Consider the following 19,489-nt stretch of genomic DNA (forward strand, 5'->3'; position numbering starts at 1 on the left):
TCACTACTCACCTGCATGCCTGCCTAATTGCCCCTAACTTTCCCCCCACCCCCTGCCAGCCTGATCAGCCCTAACTGCTTCTGCCTGCTGGCCTGATCACCCCTAACTGACCCCTGACAGCCTGGTCGTCCCAAGCAACCTGCTGTTCAGTTGTTTGGTCATCCCTCACTAACCCCCCTGCTGACCTTGTCACCCCATGCAACCTGCTGTTTGGTCATCATACAGTTGTTTCAGTCATGACCGCCCCTGGCTTTTTATATATTATTATTATTATTATTATTATTACCATTCACAATAGGTAAGATGTGTCCTAAAGTTCATGTGTATTTGTTACTTCAATAATTAAGCCAGTGTCTTAACTGGTTTGGCTCAGTGGATAAAGTGTTGGCCTGTGGAATGACAGGTCCCAGGTTCTATTCTGGTCAAGGGCATGTACCTTGGTTGCAGGCACATCCCCAATAGGTGGTGTGCAGGAGGCAGCTAATCGATATTTCTCTCTCACTGATGTTTCTAACTCTCTATCCCTCTCTCTTCCTCTCTGTAAAAAAATCAATAAAATATATTTAAAAAATAATAATAATTAAGCCAGTTACTACTTCTGGAAGATGGAACAAAAAGTAAAGGAAGTTGCCTGGCTGGTATGGCTCAGTGATTGAGCATCTACCTATGAACCAGGAGGTCAGGGTTTGATTTCCAAGCAGGGCACATGTCCACATTGCAGGCTCTATCCTCAGTGGGGGTCATGCAGAAGGCAGCTAATCACTGATTCTCTCTCATCACTGATGTTTCTCTCTCCCTCCCTCCTTCTCTCTCCCCCTTCCTCTCTGAAATCAATAAAAATATATTTTAAAAAAATAAAAGAACTTCCAGTCTCACTGTCTTAAATTCTTACTTGTAGCTTATGAGGTGTCTAGGTCATTTCTGGAGTATAATTCACAGTAAGGTAGTCAAGAGTAATCCACAGAATTTGAAGATCAGCAAATCTAGGCTCAAACTCCCTTACCTGCTAGCTCTGTAAACGTGGGCAAGTTACTTGATCTCCATAAGCCTTAGCCTCCAAAACTACAAAATAAAGCCTCCAACAGAGCCTATCTTGTAGACTGAAGCTGAGGATTAAATACCACATTCAGAGACCTATACACAGTGTCTGATCCTAGCAAAGCTCAGTTAATATCAGCTATCATTACATTTCATTTTAAAGAACTTACAACTTAGGACCCACAATCCAAGATTTTCACCATATCTTAGAAAAGTAGTAAACACACTATATTCGCACACATGCACCTGGCATGATTCTTAGCAAAGGTAGAGTTTCTCAATGTTAGCACCTATTGCCAGTTTGTTGCGGGGAACAGTCATCGGGTTAAGGTGGGAGAGGGCAGGTCCTCCCAATGCTGGGTGCTGGTCTAGCTCCATTCTCCAGGTGCTTCTGATCTAAAAGGGGGGGGGGGGGGGGGTAAGATCTGCAGATAACTGCTCAGGGCCCATGGCAGTAGATGATGAGGGCCAACCACAGGACTCCTGAAGAGGCGCCACCTTTAACTACAGCATGGAAAACTCCAGGGAGAAGGTGGCATTTTAGCCAGGCCTTGTTATAATTATTGCTACTAGTAATAACTAACCCTTTCTTGTCACACACATTATTATGTCATACCCTGATAAGGATGCTTTGATTAAGTATCTGCCCTGAGGTCCACTGCTAATAGTACAAAGCTGAAATCAGATCTCAACTTGGTTTCCAGGCCAGGGACACCACCCATACTGTCCTTCACTCATCCCTGACCAAAAGTTTACTGAGGGCCTTCCTGAAACAGCGCTGTTCCAGATCCCAGGGATGGAATACTAAATGCAACTCCATCCCTGCTCCCAGGTGCCCAGCGCCTGGCAGAGGAGACCTGCACGTATAGAAATTCTTCCGACAATGTGTAAGGAGCACAACATCACCGTCACTCTAAGCCGGAGCAGAATTTGATGGCTGCAAATATGAGCACAATTCCAAACAGAGGCCTGAAAGGGTATTGTCAGATGTCTGACTGGCTGGCAGGGAAGAAATTTAACATGAAACCCGAAGGGAGGATCATGAAGAGGGCCTTGAACATGGTGCTGCAGGGTCTGTGACATGTCTTATGGGTGATGGGAGCCACAGATAGTTGTTTTTTATTGATTTCAGAGAAGAGGGGAGAGGGAGAGAGAGATAGAAACATCAATGATGAGAGAGAATCACTGATGGACTGCCTCCTGCACAACACCCACTGGGGACCGAGCCCACAACCCGGGCATGTGCCCTGACCAGGAATTGAACCATGACCTCCTGGTTCATAAGTCAATGCTCAACCACTGAGCCACACTGGATCGTTTTAAGTGGGAGAGTCATAGCAATCAAAGAGGAAGAAACTGGTCCTAAAACTAATTTGGTTTAGGATTCAGGCAGGATAGTAAGGTAGGGAAAGTCCTTGACAAGTGGAATAAGGGAAACTGAGACAAAATAATTAGACAAGGCCAAATAATTTGAGCAATTTATAGCCAGCTAATAAATCACAGGTTTTATCTTCCCTAACCAAGGACACTTAGGAGCAAATGGTTTACACATTCCAGACTCTCCCTGGGCAGACCAGTCTAGGTCCCAGTCCCTCTTCAATGCATTCTTTACAAATAAAACTAACCAGAAAATAACATGACCTGTCTGTGTGCACTTTTTGATGAATCAACATATCGAAGGACACACCTGGAAAGCTAATGAATATTCTGTTAAGACCCTCCTCGTAGATTTCCCCTAGGATTCCTAGCCAGCCAAGAAAAGATTTTAAAAGCCTCAAGACAAAGGATCCACAGTGTGCTCTCACTAGAGCACACCCAAGTCTTGTATCTTTGCTCTTATTCTCCTAAATTCTAAGGGCCCCACAAGACTTGCAATCAGGGGAGCAGTGGGCAGCAGCATCTCGACCCAGGCTTACTCCCTGAACCTGTCTCCAAGGCCCCCTTTTCTCTGACTTTCTCCTCTTATTTCTTCTTCCTCAAGCCCTTCCTTTATTTCATTGTCCCCACCTTTAATAAACATACTCTCAAAACCACCCGGACTCATGTTGTGAAATCTTGCCTACATGAAGTCAAGAATCTACACACTACCAGTGAGCCCTAGGAGACACACTTGGGGCCCAAACCCCTCTGGTAACAGGATGAGCTGGAGGTGACAATTCTAGAGCCACGTGAAAGTGTCTAAGGAAAGAGGAGGTAAGTACTGGTGCCCCCTTCCTTCCAGCCAGAGGGCCTATGATGTCTCTGGGTCTGTGTGTGACAGTGCAGCCAGTAAACCTTTCTATCAGGGACAGCAACTTTAATTAAGTAGTGGAGTCTTTCCTCTAACAATGTGTGTCCAACCTGTCACTAAGACTTCAAAGCAGGAAGCAAAAATGATTATGGGTCTAGTATGTTATAATGTAAAATGTACTCAGAATGCATTTAAACGTCAAAGTGCTTGGGAAACAAATTAATACTCAAACTTCTGGCTGGGTACCTCAGTTGGTCAGAGCGTTATCCCTATATACCAAGGTTGTAGGTTCCATCCCAAGTCAGAGCGCATACAAGAATCAACTAACGAATGCATAAGTGGAACAACAAATTGATTTATTCTCTCTCTTTCTCCTTTTTCCCCCTCTCTCTAAAATCAATAAAATTAAAATTAAAATTTATATGTATATTTTTAAAAAGTTCTAATAGTGAGCCGAAACCGGTTTGGCTCAATGGATAGAGCGTCGGCTTGGGGACTGAAAGGTCCCGGGTTCGATTCCGGTCAAGGGCATGTACCTTGGTTGCGGGCATATCCCCAGTAGGGGGTGTGCAAGAGGCAGCTGGTCGATGACTCTCTCATCGATGTTTCTAACTATCTCCCTTCCTCTCTGTACAAAATCAATAAAATATATTTTTTTTAAAAAGTTCTAATAGTGAGAATTTGAAGGATAATGTCAGGCCAGGAAAAAAAAAAATCTATATATCAAATGTCCTTTCCTTCCATGTCCAAAGCAAGATTAGACCATTAGGCTTCATTTCAGATTTCATGCAACATCAAAAAAGGAAGATTTAGAAAAATATAGGTCAAGTAGTTAATTTATGTCACTATGTCAATACGTCACTTCACAAGGAAACAACTATGAGATCAGAAATATAATATAGATATGAACAGCTGCCTAAGGTGATTATAAAAAGCACCACTATGCATTTTAACCCTTGCCCTGCAAAGCTAAATTCAAACCAGTTTTCAAAGGATCCCATGCTGCTTTCTCAAGTTCTCCCGCTAGTTTGCATAGGTTATTACTTCCTGTCTACTGTCACATACATTTGCACTTATGAACCTCGTACTTTCGTTCTGTGGACGAAAAGGGAGTTCTACAATAAGTCTGACAAGATCAGTGACCTCATAGGGTGACCTGAACATAAATTCTTAACAGGCATGTCATGGTGAGTAGTCACACCCAAAGCATGTAACTTTTCTAGAAAGATTTATCCTTGCCTTGAGCAAACCCTGTCCATTATTCTTGTGTATGTAAGGAGGTGTGCAAGTAACACATCTTTAAAATGCCAAAGAAGTCCTCTTTTCAGTCGCCTCAGAGATGTAACCACTCTCAAGAGAACACATAATCTTGTTAACTGCCCCGTGATCTATCCCCACCTTGCTTTCTCTCAATTTCATTTAATCTTCCTTAGGTCCCCTCCTTAACTCCAAATGCCTTTTTTAAAATTTATGTATTTGTTTGTTTATTTATTTATTTATTTATTTTAGAGAGAGAAGGAGGGGGAGAGAAATAGCCATTTAAGAGAGAAATGTTGATTGGTTGCCTCTCTTATCCACCCAGACTGTGATTGATCCCACAATCTGGGCTTGTGCCCTAATGAGAAATCGAACTGGCAACCTTTTGGTGCATGGGAAGATGCTTAACCAACTAAGCCATGTGGACCAGGGCCAATGCTTTTTTTTTAAAAATATGTTTTTTAGTGATTTCAGAGAAAGGAAGGGGGGGGGGAAAGAGAGGTAGAAACATAAATGATGAGAGAGAATCATTGACTGGCTGCCTCCTGCACACCCCCTATTGGGGATGGAGTCATAAGGCATGTGCCCTGACTGGGAATCAAACCGTGATCTGCTTCATGGGTTGGCGCTCAACTGCTGAGCAACAGCGGGCAGGTCAAATGCGTTAAAAATAATAATAAGCACTAACCGATTTGGTTCAATGGATAGAGCATTGGCCTGTGGACTCAAGGGTCTCAGGTTAGATTCTGGTCAAGAGCTTGTACCTGGTTGCGGGCACAGAATCAGTAGGGTATGTGCAGGAGGCAGCTGATTGATGTTTCTCTCTCTCTTCACTGTTTCTAACTCTATCCCTCTCCCTTCCTCTCTGTAAAAAAAAAATCAATGAAATATATTTTTAAAGTAATAATCATAATCATAATAAAACACCTGTAAATCATCGTTTTGGTAAACTATCATTTTGGGAGGCATTTTTCTTAGTCTGTTGAGATCTTGCATCCAGGCTTATCCTGTTTGGTTCAAAGAAACTCAAACTCTTCTACCAATTATCTACAGCACATGTGTCAAACACAAGGCCCGCGGGCCAAATCCGTCCCGCCAGGCCTTGCAATGTGGCCCGCACCGCGCTGTCATCACTGCACTCCGCTGCGTTTCCATCACAATGACAGTTTATGACTGTTCAGTAAACCATTTGGCCCGCGATTTAGGCTGGATTTTAGATTTTGGCCCCTTCTCTGATTGAGTTCGACACCCCTAATCTACAGGCTTGAATGTTTCTCAAGTTGACAGCTCTTAACTTGATTTGAAACTCTTTAAATAAAGGATCTTTGTCAACAAATTCTCTGAGATCATGGGGTGATGTATTTGCCAATAAAGCTAATGTAATCTTAGACTATATTTAAAAATTCAGTCTAGAATGAAAGGCACGGTGGTGATGGCCCTGTTCTACCCACACTCTGGCACCATACTTGGAGAAAGGCTTTGACAAACCGGGGTAGAGGACTTTGAATGAATGTATCTGAGAGCTAAGGATGTTAAGCATGGTACAGAGATGTCTTAAAAAAATTCAAAGGCTGTCTTCAAACACATAAAGAGCTGTCAGCAGACTAGCCTTTCTCTGTCTTTCGTAAGCAGAGGATGGAAGCAGGGCCAGTATACGGCAGAAGTTTCTAATGATTAGAACTGTTCATAGGTAATAAAAGGGCCAGTGGAAATGTCCCAAAAGTACAACCAACTAGCAGGATGTGGTCAGGGTAGGAAAGAGATCTCCACCAATAGGAGGTGTGCAAGTAACTCCCCGCCCACCATGCTTCCTTTGTCTTTCCCACAGGAAAGAACTGCCATCAGTCCTCACTGGGCGTTCAATACATAGTTTGCTGAACAAATCAAGCCATTAAGAGGACCAGGCCAGAACATGGGAGAGAAGCTTGCTTGTCTTGCCCTCCCCTACATTCCACCAGCAACTCCTGTCAACTCTGCTTTCAACGTATATATCGACCCAGGACACTACCGCCACCGCTAAGACATCATTATCTCCAGACCTCTTTTTGCTGATCTTCCTGCTTCACTCTTGCCCGCCCCCAACCCGACGCCTATTCTCAAAATAGGTAGAATAACCTTTCAAATATACATCTCTCCCCTGTGTGAACTCCCCAACGAACTCCCCCACACTCCTACACTCTCTGCTCTACCGACACCAGTCCTGCTCTGCCCCTCCGTCTGCAAGTCTGCTCCGACTGCAGAGCCTGTGCATCGGCCGAGCTACCTGAAACGCTCTGGCCCCAGATCCACGTACGGATGGTTCCTTCCTCTGTTTCAAATCTGACCTCAAGCATGCTCTCCTAGTAAAGACGTGCCTGACCACCCCAAACCCCACTCTCACAGGAGCCTGTCTCGTCACCTGGCTATTTCCCATCCCGCTGAGTCTCTCGCCCGCCCCGCCAGAACGTGAGCACCGCGGCAGCTCGGCGCCCGCCTCGCTCCTCGCCGTCCCCAGCGCCCGCAGTTGGGAGTCATGGCCCGGAGTCAGTCAAGTGTTATGCGTTTCTCCCCGAATCCTGAACCCCAAACGGACTCGCACCTTCTTCCAGGGGCTCCAAGCCTGTCCCATAGCTAACCAAGTCCTCGTCGCTGTCACTGTCCGGCGCCGCCATCCTGCTCCCTCCCGGGCCCCGCCCCCTCGCTACGGAGGCCTCGGCCGGCCAAAAGCCTTCCGCTCTTCCCGCCGCTCAAACCTAGGCCTCCGGCCTCAGGCCCGCGCCTCGCTCTCACACTCGTCTGCAGGAGGCGGGCCTGGAAGGCGTTGCCTGGGAGACTAGGGAAAGCTAAACGCCCACGCTAGGAGACGCCTGAGGGAAGAGGGAAACCACCCGGCTGTCTGGCCACAGGGCGGGCCCCCTGGCCCTTGCCCTTTGCCCTGACTGTCAGCAGATACCCCTCCGCACCACCCCGTCACCTGCTGGGAAAGTCCCTGTGCTCCCAGATACATCTTGCATACGTGGAACCCCTTTCCAGACCTCTGGAGGGATGCACACACGTGGAAACCCCGTGGCTCGTGGTGAAAGAAGACCAAGACAACGCTTGATCAAAAGAGAAAAATAAACGAGAGATTAAAAGAAAAGGGTAAAGAGGAGTCGGGGAGAGAAGGGGGAGAGAGAGAAGTAGAGAGAGAGAGAGAGAGAGAAAAGGAAATAATCTGAAAAGAGAAAGAAAACCAGAAAGGGCAAGCAGACAAGGAAGAGGTTGCTGTGAGGTGGGTGGGGGATGCTGAGGGCTCCCTTACTGAGCCTAAAGAAACAAAACACCTGTCAAATTAGGTGCTGTTATCCTACCCAAAATTATTTTTACATCAGAGGAAAATGAAGCTCAGCTAGTAAGGGATAAGGCTGAGCTGAAAACCAGACCTAGAAGCCCAAGTTTTCAAATGAGGGTCAGAAGGCTGTGAGTCAATCACTAGGCTGTTGTTAAAATGTCCCCACCCCACCCCACCCCTACCACCACCACCCATCCCCACTCTCTGGGCGTGGGGCTGTTCCTTAAATATTCCCAGCACATTTGACCTCAAAGCCTTTGCACTTTCTGTTTCCTCTGCTTAGAATGTTCTTCTCCCAGATACCACATGACTCATTGCCTCACCTTCCTCAAGGCTCTGCTCAAAGGTTGCTTTCTCAGTGAAACCTTCTCTGACCCTATATTTTTAACACACTTTATATTTGATTTACTTTATTATATATATTATATTTCTCTATTGGGATGTAAGCTCCATAAGAACATAGGGGTTTTTTTCTTTGCTGTATCCTCAGAGCTTAGAATAATGATTAGCAGGTGGTAAACATTCAATAAATAATTTTGAAAATAAGAACGAGGCCCTGGCAGGGTGGCTCAGTTGGTTGGAGCTTCGTTCCCATGCACATACTACATAGGTTGCAGGTTCAATCCCTGGTCCCAGGCGCATGCAGGAGGCAAACAATAGATATTGCTCACATTGATGTTTCCCTTTCATGCGCGCTTTCTCTTTCTTCCTTCCTCTCTCTAAAACAAAATAAAATAAAATAAAATAAACATATCCTCAGGTAAGAATTAAAAATAAATAAATACATACCCACAAAAGTTACCAAATATAAAAATTAAAAAAAAAAAAAAACACAAAACACCACGGGTTCTAAAATTGTTTCCCATCAAGAAGTGGAGTCTAGCCAAAACCGGTTTGGCTCAGTGGATAGAGCGTGGGTCTTTGGACTGAAAGGTCCCGGGTTCAATTCCGGTCAAGGGCATGTACCTTGGTTGCGGGCACATCCCCAGTAGGGGATGTGAAAGAGGCAGCTGATCAATGATTCTCTCTCATCGATGTTTCTAACTCTCTATCCCTCTCTCTTCCTCTCTGTAAAAAATCAATAAAATATAATTAAAAAAAAAAAAAAAAAAAAGAAGAAGTGGAGTCTAGCCTCACTAGTGTGGCTCACTATTCAGTAGGAGGTCATGATTCAATTTCCAGTCAGGGCACACACCCCAATTTTGAGCACAGTCCCCAGTAGGGGATGTGCAGGAGGCAGCCTGGGACCTATTCTCATCTTTGATGTCTCTCTCTCCCTCTCCCTCTTACTTCCTCTCTGAAATCAATAAACAAAAATAAACATAAATATAAAAAGAAAAACCAAGACGGCGGTATAGGTAAACAACTGGTCTGCCACCTCGCACAACAATTTCAAAATTAAAACTAATATAAAGGACATCTATCACTGAAAACCACGGGAAGGCTGGCTGAAAGAGAAAGGAGTGCAAGCACTGAAAAGCTGAAGAGCCTAGGTACAGAAGCACGCAAATCGGGCTGGTGGCAGGCTACTGGGCACCGGCTTTTTTTTTTTCAACCTGAAGGGAAACAAGCTCCCGATCACTTTGAAATTCAGTTTCTGGGGTTACGAGGGGGACTCAGACGCCTACGGGGAGAAGCTGGTCTGTTGGCCATCGGGATCGAAAATGAGGGTGACTCTCTTGCAGAGGTGCGCGCAGCAATCATTGTTTATTGCACTGGGTCGCAGGGACACAGGGACTTGGAAATGCGGGGACTTGGAAACATGGCAGGGCAGGGAAGGATGATGGCAGCCATCATGTGAGCCACACCCCAGCCTAGTGACATCCTGAGACCCCACCCCACTCTGAGGCCCCGCCCCACCCTGAGGCCCCACCCTGAGGCCCCACCTGCACATTCTACAGACCGGCCCAGGCACCACACAGCTGCTTTTGCATATAAATTGCCTTTATTGTGGCAGCTTAAGGATATAAACTGCAGCTCCAGCAACAAAACTGCCAAGTTCCAAGCAAACAGGAGAAAACTATAGTTCTTGTGATAGCTCCTGCAGAGTGGCCTCAGACAGTAGCTGAACTGCACCCCATTGGAGATCCAGAAGCCAGTGTTCCTAGTGCTCAGTTTTAACCCCTCACACCAATAAGTGACACATAAAGGAGACGGACTGAGTGAGCACCAAAGCCCCACTGAAACAAAAGGTGTCTCTAGCACAGCAGTTCTTTCTTTATAGACAAACAATTAGCCTGGAGTCAATTCCTCCCAGTGTACCAATAGCAATCAAGGCTTAATTACACCAAGACTTTGCACTCAGCCCACAAAGGGATATACCAAAAGCGACCACCTCAGATGATTGGGGAAGCTGAGCTACTGGTCTCTATAGGTCACCTACCACACAAAGCCACTCCATCAACACAGGGAGGGAGTCAAAATAAGAAGACACAGAAACATGTCACAAATGGGAGAGATGGAGGAAAGTAAACTACTGGACGACACAGAGTTCAGAATCACATTTATAAGATTACTCAAGAATCTTCTAAAAACCTTTGAGGAACTTGATGAGACTTCCAAGGAGCTTGGTGAGACCTTCAAGGAACTTAATGAGAATACCAACAAAAATGGAAAAGGACCAGTCAGAAATTAAGCCTACAATCTCTGAAATAAAGAATATACAGAAACTCAACTATAGATCAATGTACCCCAAGAATCAAACCAAAGATCTGGAATATAAGGAAGAAAAAAATCACCCAACCAGAGAGGCAGAAAGAAAGAAGAATCCAAAAGTGTGAGGATAGCATAAGGAGCCTCCGGAACAGCTTAAAGCATACCAACATCCAGATTTTTGGGGTGCCAGAAGAAGTGAGCCAGCAGGATATTAAAGGCCTATTGAAAGAAATAATGACAAAACTTTCCTTACCTGGTGAAAGAAATGGACTTACAAGTTCAGGAAGTACACAGAACCCCAAGCAAGAGGAATCCAAAGAGGACCATACCAAGACACATCATAATTAAAATGTCAAGGGCAAAAGACAAAGAGAGAATCTTACAAGCAGCAAGAGAAAAACAGCTAGTTACCTACAAGGGAGTACCCATACGACTGTCAGCTGATTTCTCAACAGAAACTATGCAGGCCAGAAGGGAGTGGTAAGAAATATTCAAAATGATGAACAACAAGAACCTACAACCAAGAATATTCTAACCAGCAAAGCTATCATTCCGAATTGAAGGTCAGATAAGGAGCTTCACAGACAAGAAAAAGTTAAAGGAGTTCATCACCACCAAACCAGGATTACATGAAATGCTGAAGGGTATTCTTTAAGAAGAGGAAAAAGAAGAAAAAGGTAAAGATAAAAATTATGAACAACAAAAAGACATCAAATACATACCTACCAACAAGTGAATCTAAAAATCAAGTGAATAAAAAAATCTAAAGAACAAAATGGACTGGTGAATATAATAGAATCAGGGACATAGAAAGGGATTGGACTAACAATTCTCAAGGGGAAGGGGGTCTGAGGGGTAAGGGAAGAGATTGGACAAAAATCTTTTTTTAAAAAATATATTTTATTGATTTTTTACAGAGAGGAAGGGAGAGAGAGAGCTAGAAACATCGATGAGAGAGAAGCATCGACCAGCTGCCTCTTGCACACCCCCTACCAGGGATGTGCCCGCAACCAACGTACATGCCCCTGACCGGAATCGAACCCGGGACCTTTCAGTCCACAGACCGACGCTCTACCACTAAGCCAAAATGGTTTCGGCTGGACAAAAATCTTACACTTATAGATGAAGACAGGGCAGGGGTAAGGACATGGGGTGGAGTTGTGAATTAGGTGGAGGGCAGCTATGGGGGAAGAGGGAGGAAAGAGGGACACCTGTAATAATATGAATAATAAAGATTTACCTATTATTTAAAAACAAAAACAAAAAAAGAATAAATGGTAGTTACTAAATAAAAAAATAAAAATAAAGATGTAAAAATAAATAAATAAATAGAAATGGAGTCTATATGCTCTCTTTTTGAATCTAGACTCCAAAGACTAAAAGAATATAGCAAAAGAAAAGGGGGATTGAGGGAGGTAGAGAAGGGATAAATGGAGATGGAAAGTGATGTGACATGGGGTGGTGAACACACAATACAATATATAGATGATGTATAATAGAAGTACACCTGAAACCTATATAATTTTATTAACTCATGTTACCCCAATAAATTCAATTTTTAAAAGAATTTAAGCCCTAGTGAGTTTGCTCAGTGGTTAGAGCATCAGTCCCTGGACTAAAGGGTCTTGGGTTCAAATCCAGTCATACCTCAGTTACAGGCTTGATTCCTACCCCAGTCAGGATGTGTGTTGGAGGCAACCAATTCATGTGTCTCTCTCACATAGATGTTTCTCTCTGTGCATCTCTCCCCTTCCCTTCTCCTCTCTAAAAGTCAATGGAACAAATATATTCCGGTGAGGGTTAACAACAACAACAACAACAACAACAAAATATAGCGAAAGCAACAATAAAACAATTCCCACATCCAACTTTTAAGAGATGGTAGATTGCACTTTTTCTTGGAATGTTGGCTCTTGGAACCCAACCTCCTTATTTCCAGAAAGATAAAAGAAACTGAAACCCATTCTCTGGAGCATTTGAGATTTTGCTTCCCAGCAATTGTGATCAGTTTAACTCAAATAAAATCTAATAAAAATTATATACAGGTATGCCCTGACCAGTGTGGCTCAGTTGGTTGAGCATGCACCCAAAGGGTGCCAGTTTGATTCCCAGTCAGGGCACATGTCTGGGTTTTGGGCTCCATCTCTAGTAGGAGTTGTGTAGGAGGCAGCTGATGGATGTTTCACTCTCACATTGATGTTTCTCTCTCTCTCTCTCTCTCTCTCTCTCTCTCTCTCTCTCTCTCTCTCTCTCTCTCTCTCTCTCTTCCCCCCACCCCCTGCCCTTTCCCTAACTCTAAAAATCAATCTGTGGGATCCCTTAACACGACCGTGTGGTTCAGGACCCACTCAGAGTCCGGTTTCTGGAGAAGGCCACACATTAAAATGAAGAGAGAGACTGGAAAAGAGTTAATTTGGGAAAATGGGGGCCAGGCGGGAGTCCACCTCTAGGGGAGGACTACCCAGTGCTCTGGCCTTTTACCATTCCTTTTTTTTTTTTTTTATACATTTTATTGATTTTTTACAGAGAGGAAGAGAGAGGGATAGAGAGTTAGAAACATCGATGAGAGAGAATCATCAATCAGCTGCCTCTTGCACACCCCCTACTGAGGATGTGCCCGCAACCAAAGTACATGCCCTTGATCAGAATTGAACCTGAGACCCTTGAGTCTTCAGGTCGATGCTCTATCCACTGAGCCAAAACTGTTTCGGCTTACCATTCCTTTTATTGATATTCTGAAACAAAGACATCTCATAGGCAGGAAATTCCAACAACAAAAAATCAATAAGAACTTATATATAATTAACAAATTAAAGTTGCCTCAACTACCACTATCTCTACTAGACATGAGTTAATAGCTCCGACCATTCAGAGCCATCAAGGTTGGCCAGCTCTTTTTACATTTTACTACCAGGGAACAATGTTTGGTTTCAGTTACCCAGCTCTTTTTACATTTTACCACTAGTGAACTCAACCTAGACCAGTGTTTCCAAAAGTATGGTATGCGTACCCCCAGGGGTACGCATTGCACCGGAGTTTGGTGGGGATATGCACTGCATTGTGCTTAGCTGTGCCTAATTCTACGTTCTCATGAGTACGAGGGGTACTCAGCGATACAAAAATTATAGAAGGGGTACACATATGTCAAAATTTGGGAAACACTGACCTAGACAATGAGTTAATAGCTCTGACCATTCAGAGTCATCAAGGTTGGCCAGCTCTCTTTACATACCAGTGACAATGTTCAGTTTTGGTTTCCGGCATCAATCCTAATAAAAGCCTAATATGCTAAATGTCCGACCGGACCATTCTTTTGACCACCAGGGGTAGATTCTCTGATCAGTAGGTTAACTTGCTGCTGGGTTCCAGCCAATTGGGATTGGGCGAGACACCCTGGACAAATCTGTGCACCTGGCGCCTAGTAAAAATACATTTTTAAAATTATATACAGGTATGGACATTCTGATATTTAAACAACTTAAAACCCCTCTACCTTTCTTGTCCATACCTTTCTTATTCAGATATGCAAGAAAGCACAAATCTCAGAATCTTCTCAGGAAACTGCAGATAAGAAGGTGGGTTGAGCCAAAACCGGTTTGGCTCAGTGGATAGAGCATCGGTCTGCGGACTGAAAGGTCCCAAGTTTAATTCCAGTCAAGGGCATGCACGTTGGTTGCAGGCACATCCCCAGTAGGGGGTGTGCAGGAGGCAGCTGGTCGATGTTTCTCTCTCATCAATGTTTCTAATTCTCTATCCCTCTCTCTTCCTCTCTGTAAAAAATCAATAAAATATATATTTTTTAAAAATCAGAGACCTAAAGTAACAAATAAATAAAATAAATAAATAAAATTAAATAATTAAGTAACCACAAAGGATGGTCTGTAATTAAACCTTTGTTGTTGTTGTTAATCCTCACCAGAGGATCACCAGAGGATATTTTTCCATTGATTTTTATTTTTTATCATTACATTTTTATTTATTTATTAATTTCAGAGAGAGGGAAACATCAATGATGAGAGAGAATCAGTGATTGACTCCCTCCTGCATGCCTCCTACTAGGGATGGAGCCCACAACCCAGGCATATGCCTTTGATATGAATCAAACCTGGGATCCTTCAGACTGCAGGCTGATGCTCTATCCATTGAGCCAAACCAGGTAGGGCCCATTAATTTTTAGAGAGAGTGGAAGGGAGAGGGAGAGACACATCGATTTATTGCCTCCTGAACTCACCTTGACCAGAATTGAACCCAGGACCCTATAATCCGAGAACTGACGCTCTCTATCCATTGAGCCAAACCAGTTAGGGCTGTAATTCAAAACTTTTTAAACAAAAAGCAGTTTATGGTGAGTAGTCATATTCTAGATTGGTATTTCCCCTGACAAAGGTCAATCTTTACCTTAACTGAACCTATTGTCTTTTTGCATCTACAATAACATATCAGCCGGAACTGGTTTAGCTCAATGGATAGAGCGTCGGCTTGGGGACTGAAGGGACCTGGGTTCGATTCCAGTCAAGGGCATGTACCTTGGTTGCGGGCATATCCCCAGTAGGGGGTGTGCAAGAGGCAACTGATTGATGACTCTCTCTCATCGATGTTTCTAACTCTCTATCTCTATCCCTTCCTCTCTGTACAAAATCAATAAAACATATTTAAAAAAACAACAACAACAAAAAAAACATATCACTGAAATGTCAAAGTAGCTTTCCTTTTTTCATGCCTCTCAAAGCACAGGCACTGCTCTGCAGAGACCATAAATCCCTTCATTGTTATTGAGTTAACTGCTAACTATCCTGAACCCACCTACGTAAAAGAAGTGTGTCTATTATTTTACTTTTTATCCAATCCCAGAGGTTTCACCACTTGCTTTCTCCTGCCTTCCTAATCTGTCACCAGTGGATTCCATGTAACCCAATTACATCTTTTCCTTTGGTTGTAGTGTATAAAACTGGGTGCAAAACTGCCATTCTCTGGGGCATTATCTCAACTCATTGAAATTCTGCTTCCTGGCATTTGGTAACAGTTTGGCTCAAATAAATTTACAAAAATTCTTCACAGGCTTGAATGTTTCTTACCTTGATATTACTATTAATTATAGTGTTACTAGTTAATTACAATCTTATCAGAGCCACAAGAATGTCTAGTCCTACATGCCCCAAGGAGTGATACCCATGTGGCTCACACAGCCAGGAAATGCCTGCTGGGACTCAGAGATTTCCTCCAAAGATGCTCAGGAGCTAGCCCTAGAGTAGGCTGGTATGTCTTTAACATCATGCTTCCTTCTCTTGCTGTTCCTTTTTAATCAAAGAATCAGTTTAAAAAGGCAATAGTGGCCGAAACTGGTTTGGTTCAATGGATAGAGCATCGGCTTGGGGACTGAAGGGTCCCGGGTTCAATTCCGGTCAAGGGCATGTACCTTGGTTGCGGGCATATCCCCAGTAGGGGGTGTGCAAGAGGTGGCTGATCGATGACTCTCTCTCATCGATGTTTCTAACGCTCTATCTCTCTTCCTTCCTCTCTGTACAAAATCAATAAAATATATATATAAAAAAATAAAATAAAAAAATAAAAAGGCAATGGTGTCAGGCTAGATTAAATACCAGATTTTGGTTTTCACTATGTTAACTTTTACCTCCCTATATGGCAAAATGCTCCTGGTTTTCTCCTTATGACTTAAGTTGTTTTTTGTTTTTTTTTTAAATAATGTTTGTTTAAATAAAGTGAGTAAATTTAAATACTATTAAATCAATAATAGTATAAGTGAAACGTTAGTATATGAGACAAATCAAAAACTGACTGGAACTTCAAGGTGATAGAAATCTGAAGATGGTAGTGAATGACAGTGAGCAGGCCTGAACTAAAACTGATCTCAGACACAGAGGAGTGTGCTATTGGCCACTTCAGTCCTCTGAGCCTTAGTCTTATCAAATGGAGGTTATTTAATCCATTTATTTATAGAAGGGTCATGGGAATGAAACATAATAGCTATAAATTTTCTGGCTAGAGTTGAGGTCCTATTGATAACTTTATTATCATAGAAGCAGTAGTAACAGGAATAGTATTACAAATGTTAGAGTGACCCACCACCCCCAGGATCCCAGAAACCAAAGCAGCTGTTTTGTGTCTGGAGGTGATACTTTTTGTATATGTGTGGTTTTGGTAAAAAATGTTCTTTTATTTTTAATTTATTTTTTTATTGTTGACAGTATTATAGATGTCCCATTCCCCACCTCCTTGGATCCCCCGCTCCAGTCCCACCACACCCCTTCACGAATTATTAGTCTGTGCCCATGGACTATGCATATATTCATATATGTTCTTTGGTATGGCTCAGTGGTTGAGCAATGACCTATGAACTAGGAGGTCACAGTTGGATGCCCAGATTGCAGGGCTCTATCCCAGTTGCGGGGCATGCAGGAGGCAGCCCATCAATGATCCTCTCATCAATGTTGCTGTTTCTCCCTCTCCCTTCCTCTCTGAAATCAATAAAAATAATTTTTAAAATAGTTCTTTGGTTAATCCCCCCTTCCCTCCCCACGCACACTCACACACAGTCGGGGTGGTACCTTTTCAAGGCGATGGGTCATAGGATGACTAACATATTAAATTAGCTGGTCACCCATAACTTCTTACCCTAAGAGATAAGGAGAGTGTTTTGCACCTGCTAATTTCCCCATTCACCTGTCCCAGCGCTGAGCTGGTTAAAACTCTCCAGGTTTTTTTCTTAAAATTAAAAGTCCTTTCCGGGAACACCTTTTCTTGTGCAGCATCTTGCAGTTGGTAGTGACAGGTGGATATTTTTGACATTTACTTGGTTGTTGTTACTATTTTAAAACTTTAGAACAACTCTGAATGCACCTCCTTTTAAAATTATATATATATATATATATATATATATATATATATATATATAAATATATATATATATATACATATATGAGAAGAAAACGCTTAGCTTGCTTTGAAAGTAGATTGTTTTGTTCTACCCGTGGCATCCACCGCGGCCCCCAAACACTGCGGCAACTGGGAAGGGGTTTTGTGACCGCAGGACGGCGGCCCAGGGGGTAAGGGGCAAGGCCCCCGAGGCTGGGAGCTTCCGGCTCCGGACCGCAGATGCTGGGACCCGGTTCTGAGGGGCGTCGTCTGGAGTCTACGGGTCAGGGGTGGGTGAGAAGGTAGAGCGAACCAAGTTGCCGAAATCTCGCTTTGGCTGAGCCAGGTGCGTCCCCTAACCCAGCTGAGAGCTTTCACGCGCACCTTGGTTGTCATACTTTCACCAGCCAAAGAGGGGGACCCGGCCCCATTTCGTAGCTGAGAAAACTGGGTTTGAAGCGGTGGTTAAGACACATGTTCGAGGACATCCATCGAGTCTGGAGACCCCGTCATGGGCGGACCCCATCTCCGGGAGCCGTCTGCATCCCCCAGGGATCTGCCCGTGTCCGCAGCGAGGACGGGGGCACGGGGAGCGGACTGCCGCGCCAACCGGGCTGAGGCCCTCGGCGTGCGGCCAGCTCTCCCTGAGCACCCGAACGGACCAGGCCGGGGTCCCCTCGGCGGCCAGCCCCGCGCTCTGGCCGCGGCGCCAGGTCCGATCACTGTCCGCTGGAGCGCCGGGAGGAGCCGCGGCTTCACCTAGTTCGCTGAGCTCGCCCCCAGACGCAGGGCGGGCGGCCAGCCGGGGCCAGTGCAGCCGCGGGGACCCCGGCGCGTCCCTGCACCCCGGGCTGAGACAGCTCGACGCCGAGACTAGGTCCCGGAGGCCGGGGAAGCCCGAGCAGCGCGACCATCGGTCCCACCGCAGCCGCTGAGGCCTCGCGCCCGGGGCGCCGGTGCCCCCGCCAATCAGGAGCCGGGGCGGGGCGGTGGGCGGGGTCTGGACGGCCCGCCGGGTCTCCGCGCCTCCGGGCGGCCCCGCGGCGGGGGCGGAGGGGCCGGCGGGCGGGACGGGGCGGGGCGGTCCGAGCGCTCTCGTGGGCCGCAGCGGCCACTCAGTCTCAGTCGGCACTCGGCGCCCGAGCCGCCAGCATGACGGACGCGCTCCGGCCCGCGGCCCCCCAGCCCCTGGAGAAGAAGGACGACGGCTACTTTCGGAAGGTCGGTGGCTTCGGGGGGCGGCGAGCTGCGGGCCGCAGACCCCCTTCCCCGGGCAGCGGAGGGCACGGCCGGGGTCCGCGGGGCCGGAGCGGGAGTGAGCGCGCCGGCCGGGGGCAGGCGGGCCGAGCTCGGGGTGCGGAGGGGCAGGACGGCCACGCACCCGCCTCCGAGAGCAGGTGGCTTCCGGGGCCGGAGGGTGGGCCCGGGGCAGGGACCCGCTCCTCCTCCTCTCCGCGGCGCATTAGGACCGAGCGCTCGGCCGGGGCACGGGGCAGGAGAGATGGAGGGAAGCGACTTGGCGGTCCTTTGCCTCTAGGATCCGTCTCTTGGATTTTTCAGAGGGCGGGGGAGAGCTGTGGTGGGAGGTGACCTCGGGCGTCGCCCCTTCTCCTACCTCAAGTCGCCCTGAAGGGCCCGAGCGCGGCCAACGTGATTGATTTATTTTTCCTGCAAACAGCTTTATTGTTTCATTCGATCCAAACGTGATTTATTCGATGGTTGGAGGCACCTGGGCCAGTGCGGGCTTCGCAGTAGCTTGGCGTGTACAGGCGACCCCCCCCCCCCCCCCCCGCGCGGCCTCCGAAAAACGGGGCCAGCCCGCTGAGCGGGACGGATGTTGGGGGAGGGGGGGGGGCGCCCGCAGGTGGCGAGGCCGGGGCCACGAAGATGCTTTGGAGCCTGGACTCGGTGACACCTCCCACCCTTCCTCCTCGCAGGTCCACGCTGGTCTAAAAATAGCCCTTGGAGCTCGGCCAGGTTTAACTGGGTGGGTTGAGAGTTTGTTGTGTTTTTTTTTTTTTTTATAAGATAGATGACCGAAGGTAAAGTGTGTAATTATAAACAGGGAAGTGAAACTGTTTCCCACAGAAAAAAAAAAAAAATCAATTCTTAATTGTTCCAAGTCG

General features: G+C 45.7%; 2 protein-coding genes across 6 annotated transcripts in view; one reads left to right on the plus strand and one right to left on the minus strand.

The window, feature by feature from the left end:
* Nucleotides 1-7,236, minus strand: part of GPATCH1 (G-patch domain containing 1) — a 58,410-nt gene extending 51,174 nt beyond the window's left edge. For all 3 annotated transcript variants that reach the window (XR_006741828.1, XM_036440727.1, XM_036440726.1), the window contains exon 1: nucleotides 7,104-7,236. Coding sequence is in view for 2 of the 3 variants with exons in the window: in XM_036440727.1 (XP_036296620.1) it covers nucleotides 7,104-7,176 (73 nt within the window). In the remaining variant the exon portion in view is untranslated. The remainder of the gene's footprint in view (nucleotides 1-7,103) is intronic.
* Nucleotides 7,237-18,433: 11,197 nt separating this feature from the next.
* RHPN2 (rhophilin Rho GTPase binding protein 2) overlaps nucleotides 18,434-19,489 on the plus strand; it is a 55,126-nt gene continuing 54,070 nt past the window's right edge. For all 3 annotated transcript variants that reach the window (XM_036440614.2, XM_036440615.2, XM_045582577.1), the window contains exon 1: nucleotides 18,434-18,584. In XM_036440614.2, coding sequence (XP_036296507.1) covers nucleotides 18,516-18,584 — 69 coding nt within the window. In that variant the 5' untranslated portion in view covers nucleotides 18,434-18,515. The remainder of the gene's footprint in view (nucleotides 18,585-19,489) is intronic.

This window comes from Pipistrellus kuhlii, unplaced genomic scaffold, assembly GCF_014108245.1.
Source record: "Pipistrellus kuhlii isolate mPipKuh1 unplaced genomic scaffold, mPipKuh1.p scaffold_m20_p_17, whole genome shotgun sequence".
NCBI lineage: Eukaryota > Metazoa > Chordata > Mammalia > Chiroptera > Vespertilionidae > Pipistrellus > Pipistrellus kuhlii.